The following is a 24,886-nucleotide window of genomic DNA, read 5'->3' on the forward strand; positions in this document are numbered from 1 at the left end:
CAAGAAGTGACATTACAAGTTTTTCCAGATTCTTAACATCAATGTGCCTCAGCCTCAATCTGGAGGTACTATCTTGGGGATGAGAGCAGTTTAGTCCCACACCATTTAGTTTTTGGTCTCTCTATTAAGATTGCCAAGTAATGCCATTTGTGGGGGTGGTTACAGTCACATCAATATGTATACCTTGGAAAGTGGATTTACAGCAGACTCATTTCACTCAAGTTCACCAGACAGACATCACACAGCAGTATGTTTCAGTCTGTAATGACCTAGGCTAGATTAGAATAAGAAACCTGAAGATGAAAGGCTCTATATAGCCCATTACCAATCCTCAGGTAACCAGTTCCTCTACCAGAAATATTTTTAACTGGATTTATGTTGGCATGGGTAGAATATCAGATTATATACATTTCTTTAAAGGTATCATACACAGGTAGCCAGATTACAGTACTTTACTAGATATAGGTGTAGTTTTCCCCTGGGGATGGTGTTTATTTTTCTAAATCACTCAAAAGTTCTGCAAGTGAAAAAAAGTTGAATGAAGGCTTCCTTTCAAGCCTATATCTATCTGAAACCACTCAGATCACTACATTCATCGCCAATCTAATACACAGAATCCGATGCATGTACTGCAAGTGGATCTTTCATATGAGACCTTAAAATGAGGTTCTGCACCTAAAAGTTAAATTGCAGAGCACGGATCCACACTTGTCTTAATCTCACTAAAATCAAATCTAATCAGTTTACATATGAAAACTCACTCTCTCTAATGAATAACACTGCAACTCAACCTGGAATCTGAGTTCTTTCTGGTTCATGTATCACTGATGTAGATTCCAGGGATTTGGAGCGGGGCCCAGAGCTGAAGGGCAGAGCAGCTCCGGAGCAGTGGCACTGCAGGTTTTTGCCTGGAGCTTGCTCTGGAGCCGGAGCACAGCTCCAAAGCCCTGGTAGATTCATCACCTAGTTAATTTTGTAGGTGATGCAAGATCCAGAACAGAATCACTCAACTAAGCTGCACTGAGGTTAGGCCTACTAACAATAGTTTTAAAAAAAATCCCTAAACTTTAATCAATACTGTAAACAGGTATTATTCTGAATACACTCAGGAAGCAAGATTGGCTGAATAAGGTGTCACTTTTAGTCACACTCCAGGGAAGAGGGAAAAAAAAGTTCTCTCTGAGATGCATGGACATTAAGGATTCCATTGCAGTTTTATCAAGGTTGTGCATTTGTCCACACATCTTGGACAAAATCTCCCCCCCTCACCCTAATGCAGTGTACTGTGCCTTGTGCTAGTGGTTCCCATCCCAGAATGGCTGTGTTTGACTAGTATTCTATATACAAGCAAACTACAGCTACCAAAATTGTGGGTAGCCAAAGTCATTTATTTTATCCAGTGATACCCTGTATGCTTATGAACTCTTAACTGGTGCTGCAAAGGAAGAGCATGCAAAGTGAATCCTGAGCAAGTATCTCTGCCTAGTCTCCCCTGGTTCCTAACAAAGGAGAACACCTGTCCAATGAAGTTTAGAAGCTCTGCACTGTAGAAAAGCAGCTTCACAGAAATGGATCTCCCAGTTATGGAAACATTCAGGTATTTGGGGGGTTGTATAATGTCTTGTGTTTTACTCAGGATGAAAAAGGCTATATATATGCCACACCAATCTACTAGAATTCTTTGAGGGGGGTCAACAGGCATGCAGACAAAAGAGATCCAGTGGATATAGTGTATTTAGATTTTCAGAAAACCTTTGACAAGGTCCCTCACCAAAGGCTCTTAAGCAAAATAAGCAGTCAAGGGATAAGAGGGAAGGTTCTCTCATGGATTAGTAACTGATTAAAAGATAGGAAACAAAGGGTAGGAATAAATGGGCAGGTTTCAGAATGGAGAGAGGTAAACGGTGGTGTACCCCAGTGGTCTGTACTGGGCCCAGTCCTATTTAACATATTCATAAACAATCTGGGAAAAGGAGTAAACAGTGAGATGGCAAAATTTGCAGATAACTATCTTGAGTAGTTTTGTAAGTCCCAGGCAGACTGCAAAGAGCTACAAAAGGATCTCACAAAACTGGGTGACTGGGCAACAAAATAGCAGATGAAATTTAATGCTGATAAATGCAAAGTAATGCACATTGGAAAACATAATCTTAACTATACATATACAGTGATGGAGTCTAAATTAGCTGTTACCACTGAAGAAAGATCTTGGAGTCATTGTGGATAATTCTCTGAAATCATTCACTCAATGTGCAGCAGCAGTCAAAAAAGCAAAGAGAATGTTGGGAATCATCATGAAAGGGATAGATAAGACAGAAAATATCATATTGCTGCTATATAAATCCATGGTACACCTTGAATACTGCATGCAGATGTAGTCGCCCCATCTCAAAAAAGATGTATTGGAATTGGAAAAGGTTCAGAAAAGGACAACAAAAATGATTAGGGGTATAGAACAGCTTTCGTATGAGAGAGATTAATAAGACTGGGACTCTTCATCTTGGAAAAGTGGCGACTAAGGGGGGATATGATAGAGGTCTATAAAATCATGAGTGGTATAGAGAAAGTAAATAAGGAAGTGTTATTTACTCCGCATAATACAAGAACAAGGGGCCACCCAATGAAATTAATTTAATAGGCAGCAGGTTTAAAACAAACACAAGGAAGTATTTTTTCATGCAATGGACCGTCAACCTCTAAAACTCCTTGCCAAAGGGTGTTGTGAAGGCCAATATTATAACTGGGTTCAAAAGGGAGCTAGACAGATTAATGGAAGATAGCCATTGATGGACCTATTAGCTAGGATGGACAGGAATGGTGTCCCTAGCCTCAGTTTGCCAGAAGCTGGGATTGGGTGACAGGCATGGATCACTTGATGATAACCTGTCTGTTCATTCTCTTTGGAGAACCTGTCATTGGCCACTGTCAGAGGACAGGATACTGGGCTTGATGGACCTTTGGTCTGTCCCAGTATGGCTGTTCTTATGTTCTTACATGTAAAGTATGATAATCAGCACCCAACATTCATTAACAAATCCTTTAATAAACTTCTTGCGATATAAATTTTATATTTATTACTAATTATCCTAAATTCCATGTGTTTCATTTTTTTGAGGGGGGAAAGGGGAAGGGGGCACAGGGAAAGGAAAGAAGGAGAGAGAAGGCCAGACTGTATCTCACCTCTGTACTCATGATTCAGAAGCTTTAAAGAAGCAGCCTTCTGATTCTGTCCAACTATACACTTAACCACCATCTTCAAGCAATTCAGTGTTTTTAAATGAACTCTTTGCTGCTAAGAAATGTCAGACTGGCTGGCTTGTAGGCCAAAAGACTTCTTCTGTGGTTACAACACAGCAGAGGTAGGAAAGCGTAGTCTGTCTCCCACGCCCTCTCATTGTACCTCCTTCCTGAACCTGAAAGATCTCCAGGAATTTTAGTGTACTTGAGTTTTCCTATGTAATTCAGGGTCTATTCAGTTTTGTTTTTGGCTAAGACAAGCAGCCAATTAGTGCAATTTGTAGTTTGTGATGTAGACACCAGTCCACTGGGTACTAGATAGATCAATTAATTTCAAAGACTGAACAGTTATTAGATTCTAACAACTGTCACTAATAACCTGGATGTACAGCTACCCAGTTCCTATAACAATTCACTTTTTACATTATACCCTCGTTATTTCTCATCTCCTTTGGATTATGGGCCATTTATTTTAACTACTGATCCTATATACTTCTGCAAGTCTCCTCCTTTCTAGACACCAAGAAAGAAAGAAGGGGTTGTCTACCGGTACAGTGCTGTAGTGAAGACAGCACTATATCGATGGAAGAGCTTCTCCTGTCACTGTAGTTGTTGTGTCTACACCTGGTCGATATAACTAGGTCGCTCAGGAAGTGTGCATTTTTCACACTCCTGAGCACTGTAGTTGTACTGATGTAAGTTTGTAGTGTAGGCCTTAGACTGTTTAGATCTCCTCCCTGCATTTAAGTAAATCTTTATCAAGCATAGCTTACTCTGCTCCTGTGAGATGTGGTTAGACAGTGGCTGTTCTACAAGGCCAAGTACATCACCTTCCCACTGCTCCCAGACCATAGCCGTCCAGAGCTGTATCCCACAGCATGCTCTCCTCCTCGCTCGTTAGCACAATCTCACTCTTCTCTCAGCCCAAATCTCCCTTTCCCACTTTGAGTTTGTTTACTTTTATTACAGTGATGCCTGCAAAAATAATACTGACATGTTTAACTGAACATTTAACTTTTTACCCCTCATCTCTTTGCTTACAAAAGTAGAAGTTTTGTACAGCACAACCAATATAACTATACAGGAGTAAACTGGGTTTTATTTTGCATTTACCCATTATCAACAAAATGGTCAGCTAAGTTCTTTCTGCTGATTAATTTAGTGGTGATGATTAAGGCTTTGTGTTTGTCACAGATTCTGTGACTTTCCGTGACTTATGCAGTGGCAGGTGCACCTGGCCTGGGGGCCACCAGAGCAGCTTGGGCAGCCCCTTGGCCAGGCGCACCAGCCACTGCTGGGGCAGTCTCAGGCCCCCCCCCACACACACACACCCCTCCAACAGCAGGAGTTTGGGTGTGGGGAGGCTCAGGGCTGGGGTGCGGTGCTTACCTGAGGGCAGGGGGGGAGGGCTCCCCAGAAGAGTGATAGTAACTCCCCTCCCTCAGCTCCTAGCTCCATGTGTACCCTCTGCCCGCAGGCACCACCCCCACAGCTCTAATTGTCCATGTTTCGCAGCCAATCAGAGCTGCAGAAACAGGGCTTGGGGCAGAGCAGAAGCAGCACATGGTGCTAGGAGCTGGGATCCCTGCTTCCCAGGAGCCAGGTACGGAGCCTACCCCCAGCCTCACCCTCCCCAGAATCCATGGCGCCCCCCCCTCCCAAGTTTTAGTCAGGGGCATATAGTAAAAGTAATGGACAGATCACCAGCCATGAATTTTTATTTACTGCCTGTGACCTGTCCATGACTTTTTCTTATTTAAAATAACCATGACTAAAACACAGCCTAAGGGATGATGCAATCAGCAAAAATAAATCAAGTTTAATCTAAAGCCCTTACAGAAAAATATTTTGACATGTAAACTGCAGAAGTAAAACACAGTATTCCATGATGTAATGGGCCTGGTCACTTTTCTGACTATAACCATGAGAAAGCAGTATTGAAAGAGGCACACAAACCAGTAAATACTGTGTAGAGAAAGTGTTTGCTTAAGATCATAGAATATCTAGGTTGGAAGGAACCTCAGGAGGTCATCTAGTCCAACTCCTGCTCAAAGCAGGACCACTCCCCAATTAAATCTCCAAACGGCCCCCTCATGGATTGAGCTCACAACCCTGGGTTTAGCAGGCCAAGGCTCAAACCACTGAGCTATCCCTCCCCCTGCAAGATGGCTGGATGCAGTTCACCAATTTCCTACTCATCCCATCTACTTTGCAATGTTATCTAAATACTACTGCTAACTGTGTTGTTTATACCTGTTATGATTCATGCCCTCTCAGATGTGCCTCTCTCTGAATCTTTATTAAATTACCCAAGAAATTAACTGATTTAAATACTGGTACCTAGTATTCTGCATTTCCATACTGCCTCCCATTCTGTGGTCTCAAACTGTTTTACTAACATTAATTAATTAAGCAATCTACAACCCTCAGAGGTAAGGGCATATTATTCCCATTTTACAGATGTGGAAACAAGCAGAGACTTCCTAAAGTCACACAAGACATATGTGGCATTGTCAAGAATAGAAGAATCCATGTGTCTTGACTCTATCCTACCATCCTCTGCTTTAATCAGAAAGCCGCCTTCTCCTCTATTAATTTTCTAATATTAGTTAATTGCACTGAAGCTACATTCTACTTGCCACAAAAGGCAAACTTGTTCTGAGCTTGTCATTTAGAAGCCAGCACACTAAACAGATATAGTTTAATTTTATTTTAAAAAAGGGAGCAGCAAAGAATACACAATGTAAAAAGTATTCCATAATAAATACTAAAGTTATATAAAAATATAGAAGAAAAGAGTAGTAATGCATGTAACATTATTAATAAATTGTTTGGAACCTGAAACTTCTTGGAAAATACACTTTCCTGAAATACTATAGGTATGGTGAAAAGTTCCACTAGCCATTCTTAAATAGTGGGGCCTAGAATGATTTCTAAACACAAAACTTACTAAACTAAAATAAGTGCAACAATTTTTAATATTAAAAGTCCTATAGAAAGACATAATTTGGACAATTATTAAATATTTGCTAAAGATTGTATTTTTGAGACTGAACGTATCCGTACCTTAAAGCTTTATTTGCATAAAATGTTGACCACAGACTATCCAAAGAGGCCTCTTAAAAAAAGCCCATTAGCAATTTCCCAATTAAACAGGGTTTCATCAGAAAATTCCACAAAACATTTCAGCTTCAAAGAATTTTTGTTGAACCAAAGGTTGGATTTCAATGGAACCCTGCCTGCTAGACAGTTTCCACTAGAAACTTGCCTGGCAGGCTACTGGGAACCTGGGACTTCCAGAGTCCATTGTTCTGGGACAGCCCCTCTATGTGGGCTGCCCCAGGGCCTCCAGTTTCCCTCCTCCTATGGCACCCTAAACGTATGGGCATAGCTTTTCCAGCACGTACACAATGGCGTAGCATTCTTTTTCACTGATTGACCAGTGGCTTTCCCTCTCACAGAACCCAGGATGGGGAGCTCTTGGGATGCACTTGTCATTCCTTCCTGCATCAATTTTGCGTTGGGCGTGTGACGTTATGAGTGTAATATAGTTTCTCACTGAAAGGTGACATGGCCAGAAAGAGTTAATTAACTCACAGACTGACCTGACCCATGGCCGAACTTTAAAGTCTGGTTTGGAAGATATGTAAATGAATAGAGCTTTGAAATGCAAGTCTGCATTGTTAGAGGTAGAAGGGTAGATGTTTGCTCAGGTCTTATGATCTAAGCAAACAACACAGTAAGGAGGCTTCCAGGTCCGTCACTCTCAGGCAGCTCTACCATGTGGAGTCCCTCAGAGTCAGGGACCTTGGAAGCCTTGGCAACTGCTAACTGAAACTGACATAGGACCGTAAGTAGTGGTGGGCAGTAGTGAACCTGATAAGAATGTCAATTTCAGTTAGCAGCAGCTGAATTCCCAGGAGGCACACTTTCTTTCAGAAACCCCATATGCATGTGTTTCTAAAACTTTATATTTTATTTTTAGAATTCTCATTTGCAGGAAGGTCAAAATCTCCCATTAAATTTAGATACCAAATTTTGGCTAGCTCTGTTCATAAATACAATATGAAACCACAACACTAAGGAATGTTTGTAATTATGCAGAGTCTTTTCATTTCCTAAATTTTGGTATGTCAAATATCTATTTGTCATGGGTTCATGCTGTACAAAGGATAGGGACTTCCAAGTTGTGTGCGGTGGTCTGTTTATTTTAGATCTATATATCAAAGACAAACAGAACCCATGAGGATAGGAATACTCTCAGATCCTCTTTGCACAAATACTGATTGTGGGTACTAGTGGAATACAGCTAACAATGTGCTAGGGAACGTGCACACGAACTAAAGAATTTGCAATTAACATTTCTACCAGATCCAACTTTCAGTTTTAAAAATAGTTTTCCTTTTTTTTTGCTGAATGTCTCAGTTGAGAAGCCCACAAAATCAACTGAGAGCTTTCTCAGACCCATGCTCCCCAAGTCTTTGATTAGTATTAAGTGTTAACAAAAGAAAACAAAAATCCAAGTCTTTTGAGAATTGAATTAAAACATTCTTGTCAGGTTTCAATGCCTTGGTATCTGTTCTATAATAGAGTTGGCTGCTTAGTCACTCTTATGACTGGTCTTCCAAGAAATACAGGGTAGAGTATAATCCCTGAACTTTTAGGGTTTTTTTTAAATCTTTACAGGCCTTCTTTTTTCTGGTTTTTTCCACAACGGAGGGTCACAACTCAATTCCTCCCTCAGCAAAGGTATGTCACCTGGGAAACCTCTGGCCAACTTTAGGCAATTTTCATAGGCCGGGGATGAGCAAAACTGGAGGTGAAGTTGTACACTGGACTGCTGGTATTTCAGATATCATTGAAAGATCTAGCTTCATACACGTTTTCACATAAATAATGTAATGTATTGAATTACACTTAAGGCAAAAGTCTGAGTAAGAGTCATCAGCATCTTCTTCTGGTGTTAAGATGTATGTTAGTGCTGTACTGTTAGAGTTATTGAACAATTTCTTGGAAATTACACTGGAGGTGGGGGAAGAGGGGATTGTAACACTGTACCTCAAAGTAGCACTGTGGAACCCCTCTATTCACCACTGTCATATAATTATAATATGTTTTGTACAAAGTATCATTAAGTCTTGATCAGCTGAACATTAATATCCTGTTGATTGTATGTACTACCCCATTATATGTGAATTTATGAAGTATTGCTGTACATGCTGCTGAAACAGGTTGTGAGATTGGGAGATACCCACAGCAAGCCTTTCAGTTGTTACAAAGGAGGGCCAGACAGACCTTGGCGGCCCATCAGAAAGAATCCAGTACCTCAGAGATTTCTCAGAGAAGGCACATATGCAGGGCCAGATTAATGCAGGGGCTTTAGCGGCTACAACCCAGAGCCCCAGGCTAAGGGGAGCCCCAGCGCAGCAGGGCTCAGGCAGTCTGCCTGCATGCTGTGGCCCCATGCCACTCCCAGAAGCAGCCAGCTGCTGGCACGTTTCTGTGGCCCTGGCAGGCTCCGGGCATTGCCCCCACCCCCAGCACCATCCCCGTAGCTCCCATTGGCCGGGATCTGGCCAATGTAAACTGTGGAAATGGCGCTGGAAGGCAGCACATGAAGACACGCTGTCCCCCTCCCCCCAGGAGCATGCAGAGACATGCCAGCAGCCGGCTGCTTCCGGGAGCGGCATGGGGCCATGGTATGCAGGCGGGCAGCCTGCCTGAGTCCTGCTATGCCACCAGCCGGTCACCTGTGGTAAGCGCCTCCTCAGCGGAGCCTGTACCTCACACCCCCATCTTCACCCAAACTCTCTCCCAGACAGAAACTAACATAACAGCTGTTCTAAGGTAAGAAGTAGGCTATTTTGAATTAACTTAACTATAGTCTACATGTTTTAAGACTGAAATGTAACCACAGAACGTCTTTATGTTAATTAAAAAGCAAGTTTAGTATAGCATTAATAGCCTCGATGACATAATTGTGATAATTTTGTTTTAAATTAGGAAAAAGACTTGTATACAGGGGCCCCACAAAATCTAATAGCCCCAGGTCCACAGGAGAGTTAATCTGGCCCTGCTCATACGCCATGGAAGTGGACTAATCCATGTCACAGCAAGGATCTTTCTAGCAGCTAGACGTATAAAAGAGTGGCAGTGACATAATCACTTGGCCTCTCTTCCCCTCGACCCCATCTCAACACCTCGAAGATCGTCTGGAAGGAAGTCTAGTCTGAATACTGAGGAACTGTAAAGTGCCTGTAACATCTGTTAGGATTCAAATCTTGCTTACTCTGCTAGTGTCAGAATTTAGATTGTATTTGTATTTTTATTTCTTAGGTAACCAACTTGAATCTCTACGCCTGCTAATTATAAACACTTCAAATCTATCTGTAGTTAATAAATCTGTTTTGTATTTTACCTAAAACAGTGTGGTTTTGGTTGAAGTGTTTTTGGGAATCTCAGCTCAAATTACAATGGCTGGTGCAGGTCCACCTTCCTATGAAGAAGTGGTGAACTAAGTAATGAGCTTACACTGGTCAGGCTTTTGATCAGTGCAAGATGGTACAGTTCTGGGATGGGTTTGGAGCTTGGGGGAAATTGGCTGAAGCCTCTCTACTGGTTCATGAGTGGCTGGGAGATCATTCATACAACTCAGTTGGGCGTGTCCCTGCTGTGGATGGCTATGTAAGTGCGGTACCTGTCAGAGGTTCGTAGCTTGTCACAGCATCACAGTGTGATAGGGACACCCCAGGTTGTTGGGTTTGGAGGGCTCCGAGGTCCCACAGTCCAGGTTACACCCCGAGGACTCCGTGACAGGAATAACCCAACACTATTTCTGTTTTAACATAGAGCTAATGTACGAAAGAGGTCGAAAACCGCTTTATCAGAGCAACTATTTTCTGAAATAGTGACAATTTTCTGCACAAAGAAAAGCAGTAGTTCAAATATTTTAGTTGGCTCTGATAACTGATAACACTTACAATCTCATCTCAGTCATGCACAGCCATACACTTGAAATGGCAAATAAACTTTTGAAGTAACTTTATTCCTATCTAAATCTTTAAAAAACAAACATACTCCCTTTTCACAATTGCTTTGTTAACACCCTCAATAACTGAGAAACAAGTCTCAATATCTAGCTAGTGCAGTTTACAAACAAAACAAAAATATCCCCACACAACTCACCCAGATTAATCAAATCACAGTCTGAGGGAAAAAGTCTGCATTGACTAATTTAAAAGTTATGGGTTATAAAACAAAGTAACTTTTTAAAGGAATACCTATGTAAAGTCAGTTACACATTAATGGTCTGTTCTATTAAGGGGAGCGACAATTTAAATCTAGTAAGATTAAATACTTCCTCTTATCTTTTCTTCTCTAAACTTACTGACTGTCCTTGGTTTTTGAAAATTCATATATGCAACACTACCTCTGCCCACATGCTCCTACGCATTTCAATAAGGACATTCATTACACTGATGAAAATATAAAATAAAAATAAACGGTACACATTTTTAACTAAGACTACAGGTAAGGTGCAATTGAATAATGAATAGTACATTCAATTTAATTACAATCTTATTGGAGGAACAATATAACATATCTAAGATGTGTGTCAAGTGTTGCATGTTATAAAGTGTAGTATTTCAATACAATCGTGAAACAAAACTACATATTACTTTTGATTAAGCTAAGCATATTAGTTCAGCACAGCAGCAATTTAACAAGCCAATTTATTATTTATAGAACACCAATAGTCTACCCATGAATAAATGGATGTCCATGTCTATGTTATACTTTTCAATTAATCACATGTCAAATTCCAGACAACTGGGATACTACAGCTCAATGTTCTGTTATGAGCCATGGAGAAAGATTTTCAGTGGTAGGTTAAATAAAATCATCCCTTCCCATCTGTTCTTTGACAAATTAGGGCTCAAAAAGTGTCCTTGGAAATGTCTGCACATAGACATATACGTCAGTCAAATCATTTCCAGTTGCAGCAATGCATCAAGATTTTATTCAAATGCTACAAGGCAGTGTTTTTTAAAAGGGGTACTGTCAGCATAAAAAACAAACTAACTAAAAGATTTTCCACAAAGAGCAGTTCATACTGTGGAAAACTAGGTAAATATGAAGTTTCTGTCAGAAACTTAGTTATTTGTGTGTGAGAGAGATCACTTATCAATTAAGCTTCATCCTCTAATAAAATTATAATCGTGTGTTTGACAGCTTGGTAAATTTCAGGAATGGTCTGTATAGTATGTCATTAATATAGTATTCTGATTATATTGCAGGGTCAAGTGAGAATGTACTGCAAGATTTGAAAAGAAATACAGTAACACTAGCCAAGAGCAACCACTCACAGGAGTTAGGCCTTGGCTACACTGGAGAGTTGCAGCGCTGGTGGTGGCTTTACAGCGCTGCAACTAACACATCTCCCTGGATACAGCGCTGCAACTAACACATCTCCCTGGATACAGCGCTGGCTGTACTCTACCTCTGCCTGGGGAATAACGACTGCAGCGCTGGTGATGCAGCGCTGCTCTGCCAGTGTGGCCACCAAAAGTGCTGCTATTGGCCTCCAGAGGTATTCGGAAGTATCCCAGAATGCCTGTTCAGCTACTCTGCTCATCAGTTTGAGCTCTATTGCCCTGGCCTCAGGTGACCCGCCCTTTAAATGCCCCAGGAATTTTAAAAATCCCCTTCCTGTTTGCTCAGCCAGGTGTGGAGTGCAATCAGTGAATCTTTCCAGGTGACCATGCCTCCACGCGCCAAACGAGCCCCAGCTTGGAACAAAGGCAAGTTGCTGGACCTCATCAGTGTTTGGGGGGAGGAAGCTGTGCAGTCCCAGCTGCGCTCCAGCTGTAGGAATTACGATACCTACGGGCAGATATCAAGGGATATGATGGAAAGGGGCCATGACCGGGACACGCTGCAGTGCAGGGTTAAAGTGAAGGCGCTGCGGAGTGCCTATTGCAAAGCCCATGAGGGAAACCGCCGCTCTGCTGTTGCCCCCATGACCTGCCGTTTTTATAAAGAGTTGGACACGATAATTGGCGGTGACCCCACCACCAATCCGAGGACTATGATGGGGGGGGTAAGGGGGGGAAAGGCGGAGGAGGAGGGGGGGAGGAGGAAACCGAGAGTGAGGGTACTAGAATGGGGGGGAGACACCCCAGAGTCCCAGGAAGCATGCAGCCAGGAGCTCCTCTCAAGCTAGGAGGAAAGTAGCCAGTCGCAGCAGCCGGTACGTGGTGAAGGACAAGCAGAGGAGCAGGTTCCCGGTAAGCAGCTTGTATTTTCAGGATGGAAATGTTTCGGGAGAGGAGGGAGGGTTAGAGCTGCATGCATGCCTGCCTAGATGTGGAATAGCCCATTGATGTGGTCTATCACGTCGTGGTAATCGGCATCGGTAATCTCTTCAAAAGTTTCAGCCAGAGCGTGGGCAATGCACTTGCGCAAGTTTATTGGGAGAGCCACTGTGGTCCTTGTCCCAGTCAGGCTAACGCGTCCACGCCACTGTCCCCCCACCCCTTGCGGCACCATTACTGCACACAGGCAAGCTGCATAGCGGCCAGGGTGGAATCCGCATTGCTGTAGAAGACCCTCCCACTCTTCCCAGATGATCCGCAGCTGCAAGATATCTTGCAGCATCAACTCCTGTTGAAAATGTTGGAGACTGTTCAGTGTAGCTGCCCCCTGCAGCTGTTTGCTTTCCCCAACGCACAGAAACCCCAGTACAGCCCAGAAGCAATCATTCCCCCTTCCCAGGTGACCCGCAGCAGCGAGATATCTTGCAGCATCAACTCCTGTTGAAAATGTTGGAGACTGTTCAGTGTAGGTGCCCCCTGCAGATGTTTGCTTTCCCCAATGCACAAAAACCCCAGTACAGCCCAGAAGCAAATCAATCAATCAGTTCCCCTTACTCACCATTTTGGGGCTCCTGTGGGTTATGTGCGCTCTCTTTGGCATGGGAAAATTATGCTATTGTGAAGACGGTAAACTCCTTCACTGTGTGGGAATAACTGGCTGAGATATAAACAATGCTGCCTCTGTTAACTGTTTCCATGTTTGCCTTTCTACAAGCAACCTTGACTTCTCGGATGCCCGTATTATCAACAGCTGAAAGACTCCAAAACCTCCGGAAGAAGCCGCGAAAAAGCAAAGACGACCTGCTGCAAGCAGTTATGGATCACTCTGCCAGAGAGAATCAAAAACTGCAGGACTGGAGGGAAAAGGAAAGCAGGATCCACCAGAGAAACGCAGCAGCCAGGAAGAAAAGCACAAAGCAGCTGATAAGCATACTGGCGCAGCAAGCGGACTCTGTCCAGGCGCTCGTAGACATTCAGGCAGAGCACTACCATGTCAACCACCCCCACTCCCCGTGCCAAAGCTCTTTCCCTTGTGCCCCAATGTCAGCTCAAAACCCCCTTACCCAGCATCCAGGTTCTTACCACCACCACCAGCTGCCTGCAACACCTGTACGTTCACCAACCAGCCCTGAGAACTATGACCTTTACCCTCTGCACTCAACCCCCCTCACCATGCAGTATAGGCATCCTGAAGTGCAGCAGTCATTGCACAGCACTCCAGACATGACATATTCAAACCTGTTACTGCACAGTTCCCCACCACACCCCGCCTGCCCTTTTAGGTTCCCAAAATATTGTGTGTCTGTCAATAAAGTTCTTTTCTTCTCAATAAATGAATTCTTGGCTTTGAAAACAGTCTTTATTATTGCAGAAAGTCAAAAGATACCTTAGCCCAGGAAAGAAACAGGCACTGCAAATCAGCTTAGGAAAAACAGAATCCTACTAACATTGTAACCACTGCACTCCCGTGCAAGGCACCAAACATTACTGTCGGTTTTCAGCCTCCAATTCCTCCCTCAAGGCATCCCTAATCTTTGAAGCCCTGTGCTGGGCCTCTCTAGCAGCCCTGCTCTCTGGCTGTGCAAATTCAGCATCCAGGCATTGAACCTCAGAGGTCCATGCCTGACTGAATCTTTCACCCTTCCCTTCACAAATATTATGGAGGGTACAGCACGACGATAACCACAGGGATGCTGCTTTCCCCCAAGTCTAGCTTCCCATACAGAGATCTCCAGCGCCCTTTTAAACAGCCAAAAGCACACTCCACAGTCATTCTGCACCAGCTCAGCCTGTAGTTGAACCAGTCCTTGCTCCTGTCAAGCTTCCCTGTATATGGTTTCATGAGCCAAGGCATTAACGGGTAAGCAGGGTCTCCAAGGATCACAATGGGCATTTCAATGTCCCCTACTGCGATCTTCCAGTCTGGGAAAAAAGTTTCTGCCTGCAGCTTCCTAAACAGGCCAGTGTTCCGAAAGATGTGTGCATCATGCACCCTTCCAGGCCAGCCTGTGTTAATGTCAATGAAACGCCCACGGTGATCCACAAGCGCCTGGAGAACCATGGAGAAATACCCCTTCCGATTAACGTACTCGGATGCTAGGTGGGGTGGTGCCAGAATAGGAATATGCGTCCCATCTATCGCCCCTCCACAGTTAGGGAAACCCATTTGTGCAAAGCCATCCACAAGTCCTGCACATTCCCCAGAGTCACGGTTCTTCTTAGCAGGATGCGATTAATGGCCCTGCAAACTTGCATCAAAACGATCCCAATGGTCAACTTTCCCACTCCAAACTGGTTCCCGACCGATCGGTAGCTATCTAGAGTTGCCAGCTTCCAGATTGCAATAGCCACCCGCTTCTCCACCGGCAGGGCAGCTCTCAATCTCGTGTCCTTGCGCTGCAGGGTGGGGGGCGAGCTCAGCACACAGTCCCATGAAAGTGGCTTTTCTCATCCGAAAGTTCTGCAGCCACTGCTCATCATCCCAGACTTCCATGACAATGTGATCCCACCACTCAGTGCTTGTTTCCCAAGCCCAAAAGCGGCATTCCATGGTGCTGAGCATTTCCGTGAATGCCAGCAGCAATTTCATGTCGTACACGTCAGGCGACTCGCTATCATCATCATCGGACTCCTCATCAACTGCCAAACATGATGTGCTGGCGAGACTCGTCAGCATACTCCTCAGCAGTTTGGGCTCCATTTCCCACAGAAATCGCGCTGCACAGAAACCGTTGAGGGAGTCAAGATGGCGCCAAATGTGGACAGAAAAATAGGGATTACTGAGATGTGAAGCAATGCATCACGGGGCGTTGGGACAGGAAGCAGAATGACCCGCACCCTCCGCCCCCTTCCCACAACCTATGGTGCCAAAATGGGACGAGGTGCTCTGTGGGATAGCTTCCCATAATGCACCACTCCCAACAGCGCTGCAAATATGGCCACACTGCAGCGCTTTTCCTGCACAGCTGTACAAAGACAGCTTTAACTCCCAGCGCTGTACACCTGCAAGTGTAGCCAAGGCCTTAGTAAAAGTGGTCTCTTGTAAGAGATGGTCTCTCTTCAAAGGTTTTTACATTAGAGTGTGGTGGTGTTCTGTGGACTCTGCAAGTAGTCACTCGTGACAGGTGATCTCTCTTCAGAGGTGGTCCCTAACGCAGGTTTTACTGCACCTTACAATTTGCAAAAAATTATTAAGGAAAACATAGAAAAGGAAAACCCACTGAGTTGAATTCAGGTGCTCTTCCTGTAATTGAAGGTAGTATTGTAATTATCTGTGCTTATTGTCCTTGGTACATACATGTGCATGTACAATGAAATAAGCAGGGAGCAGAAAAAAAGAAAACATCAAATGAATAAACAAGGGGGAAGAGAGAAAAAAACTGAGACTATTCATCCTCTTAGAAAAATTTCAGTCAGACCCAAGAACATTGTGTAGACTAGGAAGGTTACCTGTTGCCACCAATGGGTGTCAGCAACAGGTTGAGCTACACTGGTGCTGAACCTGGTTTAACTGATAGGGCTGATTAAAATGCACCAAGGTTTCTGAAACAGCGCTCAATATAGTTTGCCCTGGTATACAATCACAGTTAGACTGGGTTCAGCACCAGCCAAACCATAACACATTACTGCAACAAGTAATTTTTTCTAATACAGACAAGTCTAGGAAGAGCAGCCATGGAAAGATTACACCTTAGACAGAAAACAAAATTTTCCACACTGCATCTAGTTAAGAAAAATTCTCTAGAGTGCATTCCCAGTCAGCTCATTCTTGAAGACTCAGTGAGATTTAGGATTTAACAATCTCATTAAACACAAAAATCTAACTTTAAATACAGTTGTCTGATTTACTAGTCCATACAGAAAATACCAATAAATGAAACAACAAGGATGGTATTGAGTCCTGTGGCACCTTATAGACTAACAGACGTATTGGAGCATGAGCTTTCGTGAGTGAATACCCACTTTGTGGGATGCATGTACAAGCTCATGCTCCAATAGATCTGTTGGTCTATAAAGTGCCACAGGACTCTTTGCTGCTTTTACAGACCCAGACTAACACCGCTACCCCTCTGATACTTGACAAGGATGGTATTGTTTCTCAAAGCATCATAGGTTCATAATTCCCCTAACCAGGTTAACAGACCGTCCCTGGAATCTTGCAGTGACATATTTGTAAGGAGGGGATACACAGAGGATGGGATAAGCATTCTGTGTTAACTGCCCAAGTAATGTGTTGCTTCACATGAATAAATCGAGGTCTTTAACACTAGAGAACCTTGCTTTCAATTTGAACTAACCATAGGGATCCAAATGTTCTGTAAAACTCCACCTCCATTCATACGGCCCCAGCTGCTAATTGTATTTATTAGCGTAGTAAATACGTCTGGCTTTACCATTTGTCTAGAGTAAAAACTATGAACTGTCTCAGCTGCCAGCCTATGCTGTGCTGGGGGCTGTTACAGAGGGTTGGCACAGCTAATCCCCAGCGCCAGAGCCACTCTCCACTGTTCAGTTCGGGTTATAACATCTCACGTGACACAGCTTCATGCCAGTGATTGAAGGCAACGTGTGTGATCGGACCTGTCTGCCAGGCCGGGCTGCGGGGCGTTACCCGGACTCGCGGGCCAACCCGCCACTTGCTGAGCGTCCCCTCCCCAAGCCCATCGAGCCTGCTGCTTCGGTCGCTGCCGGGGACCTAGCGAGGGGCCGTATTCCCTGAGCGCAGCAGCGCCCGGTGACACGGCGCGGGCACAGCCCACGCGGGGCAGGGGGTTTCTCTGGGCGGGGAGAGGAGTCCCCGGCGCGCGCCCCGGAACAAGCCCACTCAGGACAAGAGGTGCCCGGGGCTGGCCACAGAAGACCCGGGGCCGGAGCGCTGCAGCGCCCGGGCTTACGGACCACTGGCCGAAGGGGCACCGGGAGCAGGCGGAGTTCGCCCCGCCGAGCGCCAGGCACCTTCGGGGGACGGTTGGGGGCGTGCGCGAGCCCGGGCCTCACAATTGGGCGCGAGGCACCCTGAGGCGGGGCAGACACAGAAAGTGGCGCGCGACGAGCGCCGGGACCCCAAGCTCTGCCAGGAACCAGGGCGGCCCCGCGCCGGAGGAGAGTGGGGCGCTGTTCCCCCCGCCCGGCCGCTCACCGCGTTCTTCTTCTGCACCATCTTGTCCATCTTCTTGGCGATGCGGATGATCTCGTCTTCCGTGCTCATGGCTGCGGAGGCCCGAGCGGGGCGAGGGCCGGGCCTGCGGGATACACAAGAGAGACGAGAGGGGGCCGGCCGCGGACGCAGCCGCTCAGGGCCCTCCGTGCAGAAATGGAGCCAGGCCGCCGGATAACAAATGAACCCAGCAGCCCGAGCGGCGGCGCCAGGCAGCGCTCATCAAGCACCAGCCCGGGGAGACAGACCTCACTCAGGCGGCCCGAGAGCATCCACCCGCGCGGGGGGGGGGGCTGGGGAAGGCGGGGTTAGCGGCGCGACGCGGGCCCTGCCCCCACGGGCGGGAGGTATCCAGCACTCCGGAAGCAACGAGCAAGGGTGGGGCTGGTGCCGGCCGGAGTCCGGCTCGTGGGGTGCGTCCGCCGGGCAGTGCCGCGCGCACAGGTGCGCTCAGGGCATGCGGGCCGCGCTACACAGCGGCAGCTCCGCACCCCGCTCCTCAGGGCCGTAGGGAGCCAGTTCTCCCGCCCATGCGGTGCGCTAAGAGCTGGGCCCGGACAGGTGCGGGAGCTGCAGTCTCCAGACCCTGGTTCCCTGAAGGCGCGTCACAGCGATCGCTTCTAAGGACGAGCGGCTCTCCGCTCGCCCCTAAAGCTGTTACTGCCAGGAGGGAAGGAGGCTCCCCACAAGCCACACACCCGCCTTGCTTCTTGGTTGGGTGGGAGCAGGATTCCCAACAAGCCACTTTCTGCTCCCCTTGTTGGTTTCACTTCACGAAGGGCATCTCCACACTACAAACTTGAGTCCGGCTACAGTTCTTGATAGAGCTCATATTGAAGATCATGGTGTAAAGAGACCGTGGCATGCAAGGATGTTGATGTCTACCCTTTTCGGGCACTTTTAAGTTAGTGATGTCATACCCCTTCTGCTCAAGGCTGTGCGAATTGGAGTGGTATGCACACAGCATTCTCTTTACACCATGTTGAATATAACATATTCACTCAACACATTCAAACATGTGGGTATTTACCGTGTGTGCGGTAAGCACAACTAAACTAGCTTAGGTCAAAACAATATAAATATTTGTGACAAACGAAATCTGACAAAAATCAGTATTTCTAAATATTGTTACTAAACCTAATCTCCATGGATTTGTGGCTAAAAGAAGGAACTTTGAAACGAAAAGCAAGTTTTTCCGGTACTCCAACTATGGCTGAAATAAATGAGCAAAATATTGTGACACTTCAAAGTGAGGATGAACAATCACAGTCTTTCGTTGCCGAAAAATCTTTTAGTACTAGTGAGTTATCCAAGGTGAAAGAATTTCCACTGAAGTATATCAAAAAACAAGAAGAAGCAGGTGTTAAAGGACCGAAATGAAAATATGATGAAAGTTATTTCTCTTTTGGTTTTATGTGTGTTGGAAATAAAGATGTTCCTGATGTGCAGTGCATCGTGTGCAACAAAATACTAGCAAACAGTTAATTGGCTCCTGCTAAACTTCGTAGGCATTTGGCATCCAAGCATGCTGAATACAAAGACAAAGATATAAGTTTTTTCAAGCGGAAGCGTGACTCACTTGGAAATTGTAAACCTTCAATGATTAAAGTTGCTAAAACAGACAATAAAAGTACAACAAAAGTGCAACAGAGACATCTTATTGAATATGTTACCATATAGTGCTTGCCAGAGAAGCTCACACTATTGGAGAAATGCTTATCAAGCCTTTCATGAAAGATATTGTAACGTGTATATTGAGCGAGCAATCTGGTAAAAAAAAGGATGCTATACAGTTGTCAAATTATACTGTTGCACGCCTGTATTAAAGATCTTGCCGATAACATAGAAAAAGAGCTAGTTTGCCAACTGAAAATTTGCCATGAATATTCATTGCAGCTAGATGAGTCCAATGACGTTTCAGGACTTGCTGTGCTACTAGTATTTGTCCGATACAGATTTAATAATATTATTGAAGAGGACCTGCTCTTATGTGAATCTCTGCAAAGCAACACAACTGGAGAAGAAATAGTCAATTACATCAACAATTTTATCAGAAAGCATGAAATTAGTTAGGGAAAATGTATTGATGTATGTACTGATGGTGCTCAGGCAATGATCAGGAAGATGAAGGGAGCTGTAATGCAAATCATAAGTGTGGCACCAGAAAGCACTAAGAGCCATTGTGTTCTACACAGACTAGCACTTAAAGTTAAAAAAAATACCAGCATATCTGAAAACTGTGGTTGATGAAGCAGTACAGATTATCAATTTTGTCAAATCTCGACCACTTCAATCCAGGTTATTTAAAATTTTATGTAAGGAAAGGGGTAGTCAGCACAAAGCACTACAGGGGTGGCTATCCAGAGGAAAAGTGCTTGTGAGGCTTTTTGAGCTTTGTAGTGAACTACTGGTATTCTTCATTTCAGATAATTCAGGATGAAAATTTAATGACTGTCTGACAAATTCCTCATGGCTAATGAGACTTGTGTATCTTGCAGATATTTTTGCAAAATTAAATGAAACTAATCTGTCGCTGCAAGGAAAGAATGTGACCATTTTTACTACATGGATAAAATTCCATTGTTAAAAAACTGGAATTCTGGGCATCTTCTGTAGAACAGAATAACTTTGACTGCTTCCCTACAGTACATGAACTTCTGACTGAAATAAATTCTACAGTCCATGAAGAAGTTTCCAGCACCATTTTACAGCACTTACATGACTCGCAGGCCTCTTTTTTTAAATATTTTCCTACAACTACTGATGATAATGCTTGGGTTTGAAATCCTTTTGCAATTACAGCCAAACCAGTTGGCTTTACTGCACATGATTATTAAAAGCCTAATTGACTTAATTTCTGAGTCTGATTTGAAACAGAAGTTTAAGGATCTTCCGCTGAATAATTTTTGGAGCAGCCTAATAGAAGAGTACCCTAATGTGGCTAAACATGCAGTTCAAGTGCTCCTTCCTTTTGCTACAACTTATTTGTGTGAGACATGATTTTCGTATTATACTGCAACAAAAAATAAATATAGGAATGGACTTGATGTTGCGCCTGACATGAGGATTCAGTTTTCCAGCATTATTCCTAATTGTCATAAACAGATAGTTAAGGGTTAATGCCTCTTTTACCTGTAAAGGGTTAAGAAGTTCACCTAGCCTAGCTGACAACAGACCAGAGGAACCAATGGGGGAACAAGATGTTTCAAAAGGAAGGAGGGACGTTTTCCTTTGTTTAGAGTCTCAGTTTCAGCTGGAATGAAAAAGATCAAGGAACCAGCCTCTTATTAGAGTAGTAAGTTTTAGAAAGGGATAAATAGGTTTATGTTTATTTTCTTTGTAACTTGTCTTGGTGCCATTAAGAGAATTATCAAATTTGGGTATTCTTGTGTGTATTAAAGTTTTTGCCCAGGGGAACATCCTCTGTGTTTTGAATCTGTTGTCTGTGAGAGTAACTGGTATGCTAATCTCTCCTAGAGGGGTTTTCTTTTACCTTTCTTTTCTTTAATTAAAAGCCTTTTTCTTAATACCTGATTAATTTTTTCCGTGTTTTAAGATCCAAGGGAGTTGGATCTGGATCCACCAGGAGTTGGTGGGAGAAAGGAGGGGGGATGGTTAGTTTCTCCTTGTTTTAAAATCCAAGGGGTTTGGATCTGTGTTCACCAGGAAATTGGTGAAGTCTCTCAAGACTACCCAGGGAAGAAAAGTAGTGCTTGCGGGGGGTGCAGGGATACCAGATCTAAGATGGTAATTAAGCTTAGAAGTGTCCATGCAGGTCCCCACATCTGTACCCTAAAGTTCAGAGTGGGGAAGGAACCTTGACACTAATATTAAGTGAATTTGTGATAGAAAAATGCAGAAACAGCAATGCCAGTCAATCCAAATTTGTATTTCTGTTTATAAAAATAGATTTTCCTAGTAAAAATCTAATTTGTTTGGTGTTTGTGTATGTATAAAAACAGGTTTTTTTAAGTAGAACACTGTTTTTAATTTTGACTCTTGCACTTGATTTTTGTACTACTTTATACACGCTTTCCAGTTAGAAATTGTTAGTTCAAGTTATTTTAAATTGTGTTTTTGCTTTGTTTTAAAAAATAAAATATATTTGAGCATAAATAATGCAAATTTTTTATTTGAAAACCAAACAACTACAAAATAATGTGTGTTCCATAATAGACTAAAAAGTGTTCTGTGGACAAAAAAGTTTGGGAAACGCTGCCTTAGTGTATACATGGACACTGCCTTGCCCTAACTACACCAGCATAAACCCATTACCTCTCATGGAGGTGGAGTTATTTTGTCATTTTGGTGGTGTAGTAGGGCACTTACATCAGTGGGAGCAATGCTGTAGTGTAGACACTGACATAATTAGGTTGATGTAAGCTGCCTTACATTAACCTAATTCTGTAGTATTGACCAAACCTGAGACTGGAGCTTGTGTACACACTAGTCTGGAAATTGCCAACCTTAGCTCTTGTGTAGACTGGCCACATGGTGTTTTAATTCTCCTCTTGTCCATAGCTGCATAGAGGCCTTCTCCACACTACAAAGTTAGGTCAACACAAGGCATCTTACATCAACCTAGTTGTTCATGTACACTTAAATTGGTCTCCCACCCATGTAAGTGCCCCCTTACTCCAACATAGTAACACCATCTCCCCAAGCAACATAAAGCCACAATCAACATACTTAGGTGGATGCAATGCAAGCATAGACACTGCATTATTTATTTTGACTCTAACTCTTCTCTACAGCTGTGCCTCACAGTGCCTCACATGAACTGCTCTGGTCATCAGTCTGAATTCTATTGCTCAGGGGTCATGGAGACCAGAATTACCCCTGTCTCTTTAAAGCTCCACAAATTTTTGAAACTCCTTTTTCCTGATTGCCCAGCTTGGCAAGCACACCTAGCAACTCTCCATTGTTGAGTGCAACTGCCAGCTGATTATGCTGGCTACACACTCTAGTCACACTCATGTCTGGAGTAGACATGTGATGTTGGATTTTCTGCGCCTGTGGGGAGAGGAGGCTATGAAGGCACTGTTCCAAACTAGCCTAAAAATGTCAACATCTGTGAGCAGATTGTTCAGCAGATGCAGGAAAAGGGGTACAACAGGGACTAGCAGCAGTATCACCAAGGAGCTGCAGCAGGCATACCAGAAGGCCAGGGAGGACAACAAATGGATGTGAAACCAAGCTGCAGACCTGCCACTTTTACTGCGTGTGTTGCGCTGCATACTATACTCAGCAGACACACCACCCCCAACCCTCACATCAGCATGGATACCTGCAAGGAGCCTGAGTAACGGAGGAGGAGGTGGTAGTCAGGGCCAGTGCAACCATTTAGGTGACCTAGGATTTGGGGGCAGCATTTTCTTTGGCAGTGACCATGGTGGCTGGTTCTTTGGCCGCCCTGGTCTCCGCCAGCATTTAGGTGGAGGGAGCTGGAGCAGGGGAGCGTGGGCAGGACTGCCTGCAGCAAGTAAGGGGGGGAGGCGGCATGCAGGGGAACTCCCCGCCCCAGCTCACCCGTGCCCCACCTCCTCCCCGAGCATGCCATGGCTGCTTCACTTCTCTTGCCTCCTGGGCTTGTAGCGACGGCGTGCTCGGGGAGGAGGCGGAGCAGAGGTGAGCTGCTTCACTTCGCCCGCCTCCTAGGCTTGCGGTGCCAATCAGTTTAGGTGCTGCAAGCCTGGGAGGCTGGAGAAATGAAGCAGCGACAGCGTGTTTGGGGTGGAGGAGGACAAGGGTGAGCTAGGGGGGATGCCTCAGGGTAGGAGGTGGGGAGCTGCTGCAGGGGGGCACCTCAGGGCGGAGGGGGGGAGCTGCCATGGGGGGGCGCCTCAGAGCGGGGGCTCGGGGACAGGGGAGGGCGCAAGGTGGAAGTTTCGCCTAAGGCACAAAACATCCTTGCACCGGCCCTCGTGGTAGTGGATGAGGGGAAGTAGAATGGGAGACAGGTGACCAGGGGATCCTGGTACACAGCAAGCCAGGACCTGTTTTTGACCCCACTGCAGGTTAACCAGTTCACCAGTCAAGCCCAATGCAAGGGAAGGGTAAGTATGTACATAGATTTTCAGTTACAGAGATGACATTCCCAAAGTAGCAGGATACATCTTTTGACCTTTCATTTTGCTAGAAAAGGTAGTGGTACGTTCAAGAGAGGTAGAGTTGCTATCTGCTTCTCATTCCCTTGTAGGTTTCGGCATGGGGTGGCCATGCGGAGAAAATATTGTGACATTGCACCCCTTATTCATCATGGGGGTATGATTATGATACAATATGATTATGATGAGCCATGTGAGGTATAATTGGAAAAGTTGATTTGCTGAATATGATTGTCCTATTCATGTGCATGTATCATTTTTATATCTGAAGTTACGAAGTTCTGAATATTGACTACATGTATGTACTGTAACTCCTCACTTAAAGTCTTCCCAGTTAACTTTGTTTCGTTGTTACATTGTTGATCAATTAGGGAACATGGTCATTTAAAGCTGTGAAATGCTCCTTTCTAATATCATTTGGCAGCCACCTGCTTTGTCCACTGCTTGCAGGAAGAGCAGCCCATTGCAGCTAGCTGGTGGGGGCTTGGAACCAGTGTGGACCAGCAGCCCCCTATCAGCTCCCCACTCCCCTAAGTTCCCTGTGCAGCAGTTGCCCAGCAGGCTATCAGTTGCAGCTGTCCCTCCCCCCACTGTCATGTGCTGCTCCTGCCCTCTGCCTTGGAGCTACTCCCCGAGACTCCTGCTTGCTGTGCGGGCAGGGGAGAGGAGATAGAGGGGGGCTAATGTCAGGGTGTCCCCCTCCCCTCTGCTCCTGCACCCTGCTTACCCCATCTTCCATAGAGAAGGGGGGGACACATTACAGGGCTCAGGATGGAGGGAGCTTGCTGGCAGCAGCTGCAGTCTCAGCAAGCTCATCTAATTAACAAGGCAGTGTACTTAAAGGGAAAATGCGCATATCTCTCTACCACACACACGCAGTGTGTGTCTCTGTCTCTGTCTGCGATGCTGTCTCCCCTCCCTCTATTCCTGCTGTCTTATAGAGTGTGAATTAACCCTTGAGGGCTCAGCCAATTGCTAGTTCATCATTTAGCACTAAGGCATTACCTTGG

The 24,886-nt window shown here is 44.9% G+C and overlaps 1 protein-coding gene and 1 pseudogene across 1 annotated transcript in view; one reads left to right on the top strand and one right to left on the bottom strand.

Annotated features, from left to right (window-relative positions):
- The window catches only part of TCEA1 (transcription elongation factor A1), a 57,916-nt gene extending 39,867 nt beyond the window's left edge, over positions 1-18,049 (bottom strand). The window contains exon 1 of the mRNA XM_030553087.1: positions 17,752-18,049. Within this exon, the coding sequence (XP_030408947.1) occupies positions 17,752-17,820 (69 nt within the window). The 5' untranslated portion in view covers positions 17,821-18,049. The remainder of the gene's footprint in view (positions 1-17,751) is intronic.
- A 165-nt stretch (positions 18,050-18,214) lies between these two features.
- Positions 18,215-20,922, top strand: LOC115645187 (annotated as a pseudogene).
- Positions 20,923-24,886: the final 3,964 nt, after the last annotated feature.

The sequence above is a fragment of the Gopherus evgoodei genome, chromosome 2 (assembly GCF_007399415.2).
Source record: "Gopherus evgoodei ecotype Sinaloan lineage chromosome 2, rGopEvg1_v1.p, whole genome shotgun sequence".
In the NCBI taxonomy this organism is placed as follows: Eukaryota; Metazoa; Chordata; order Testudines; family Testudinidae; genus Gopherus; species Gopherus evgoodei.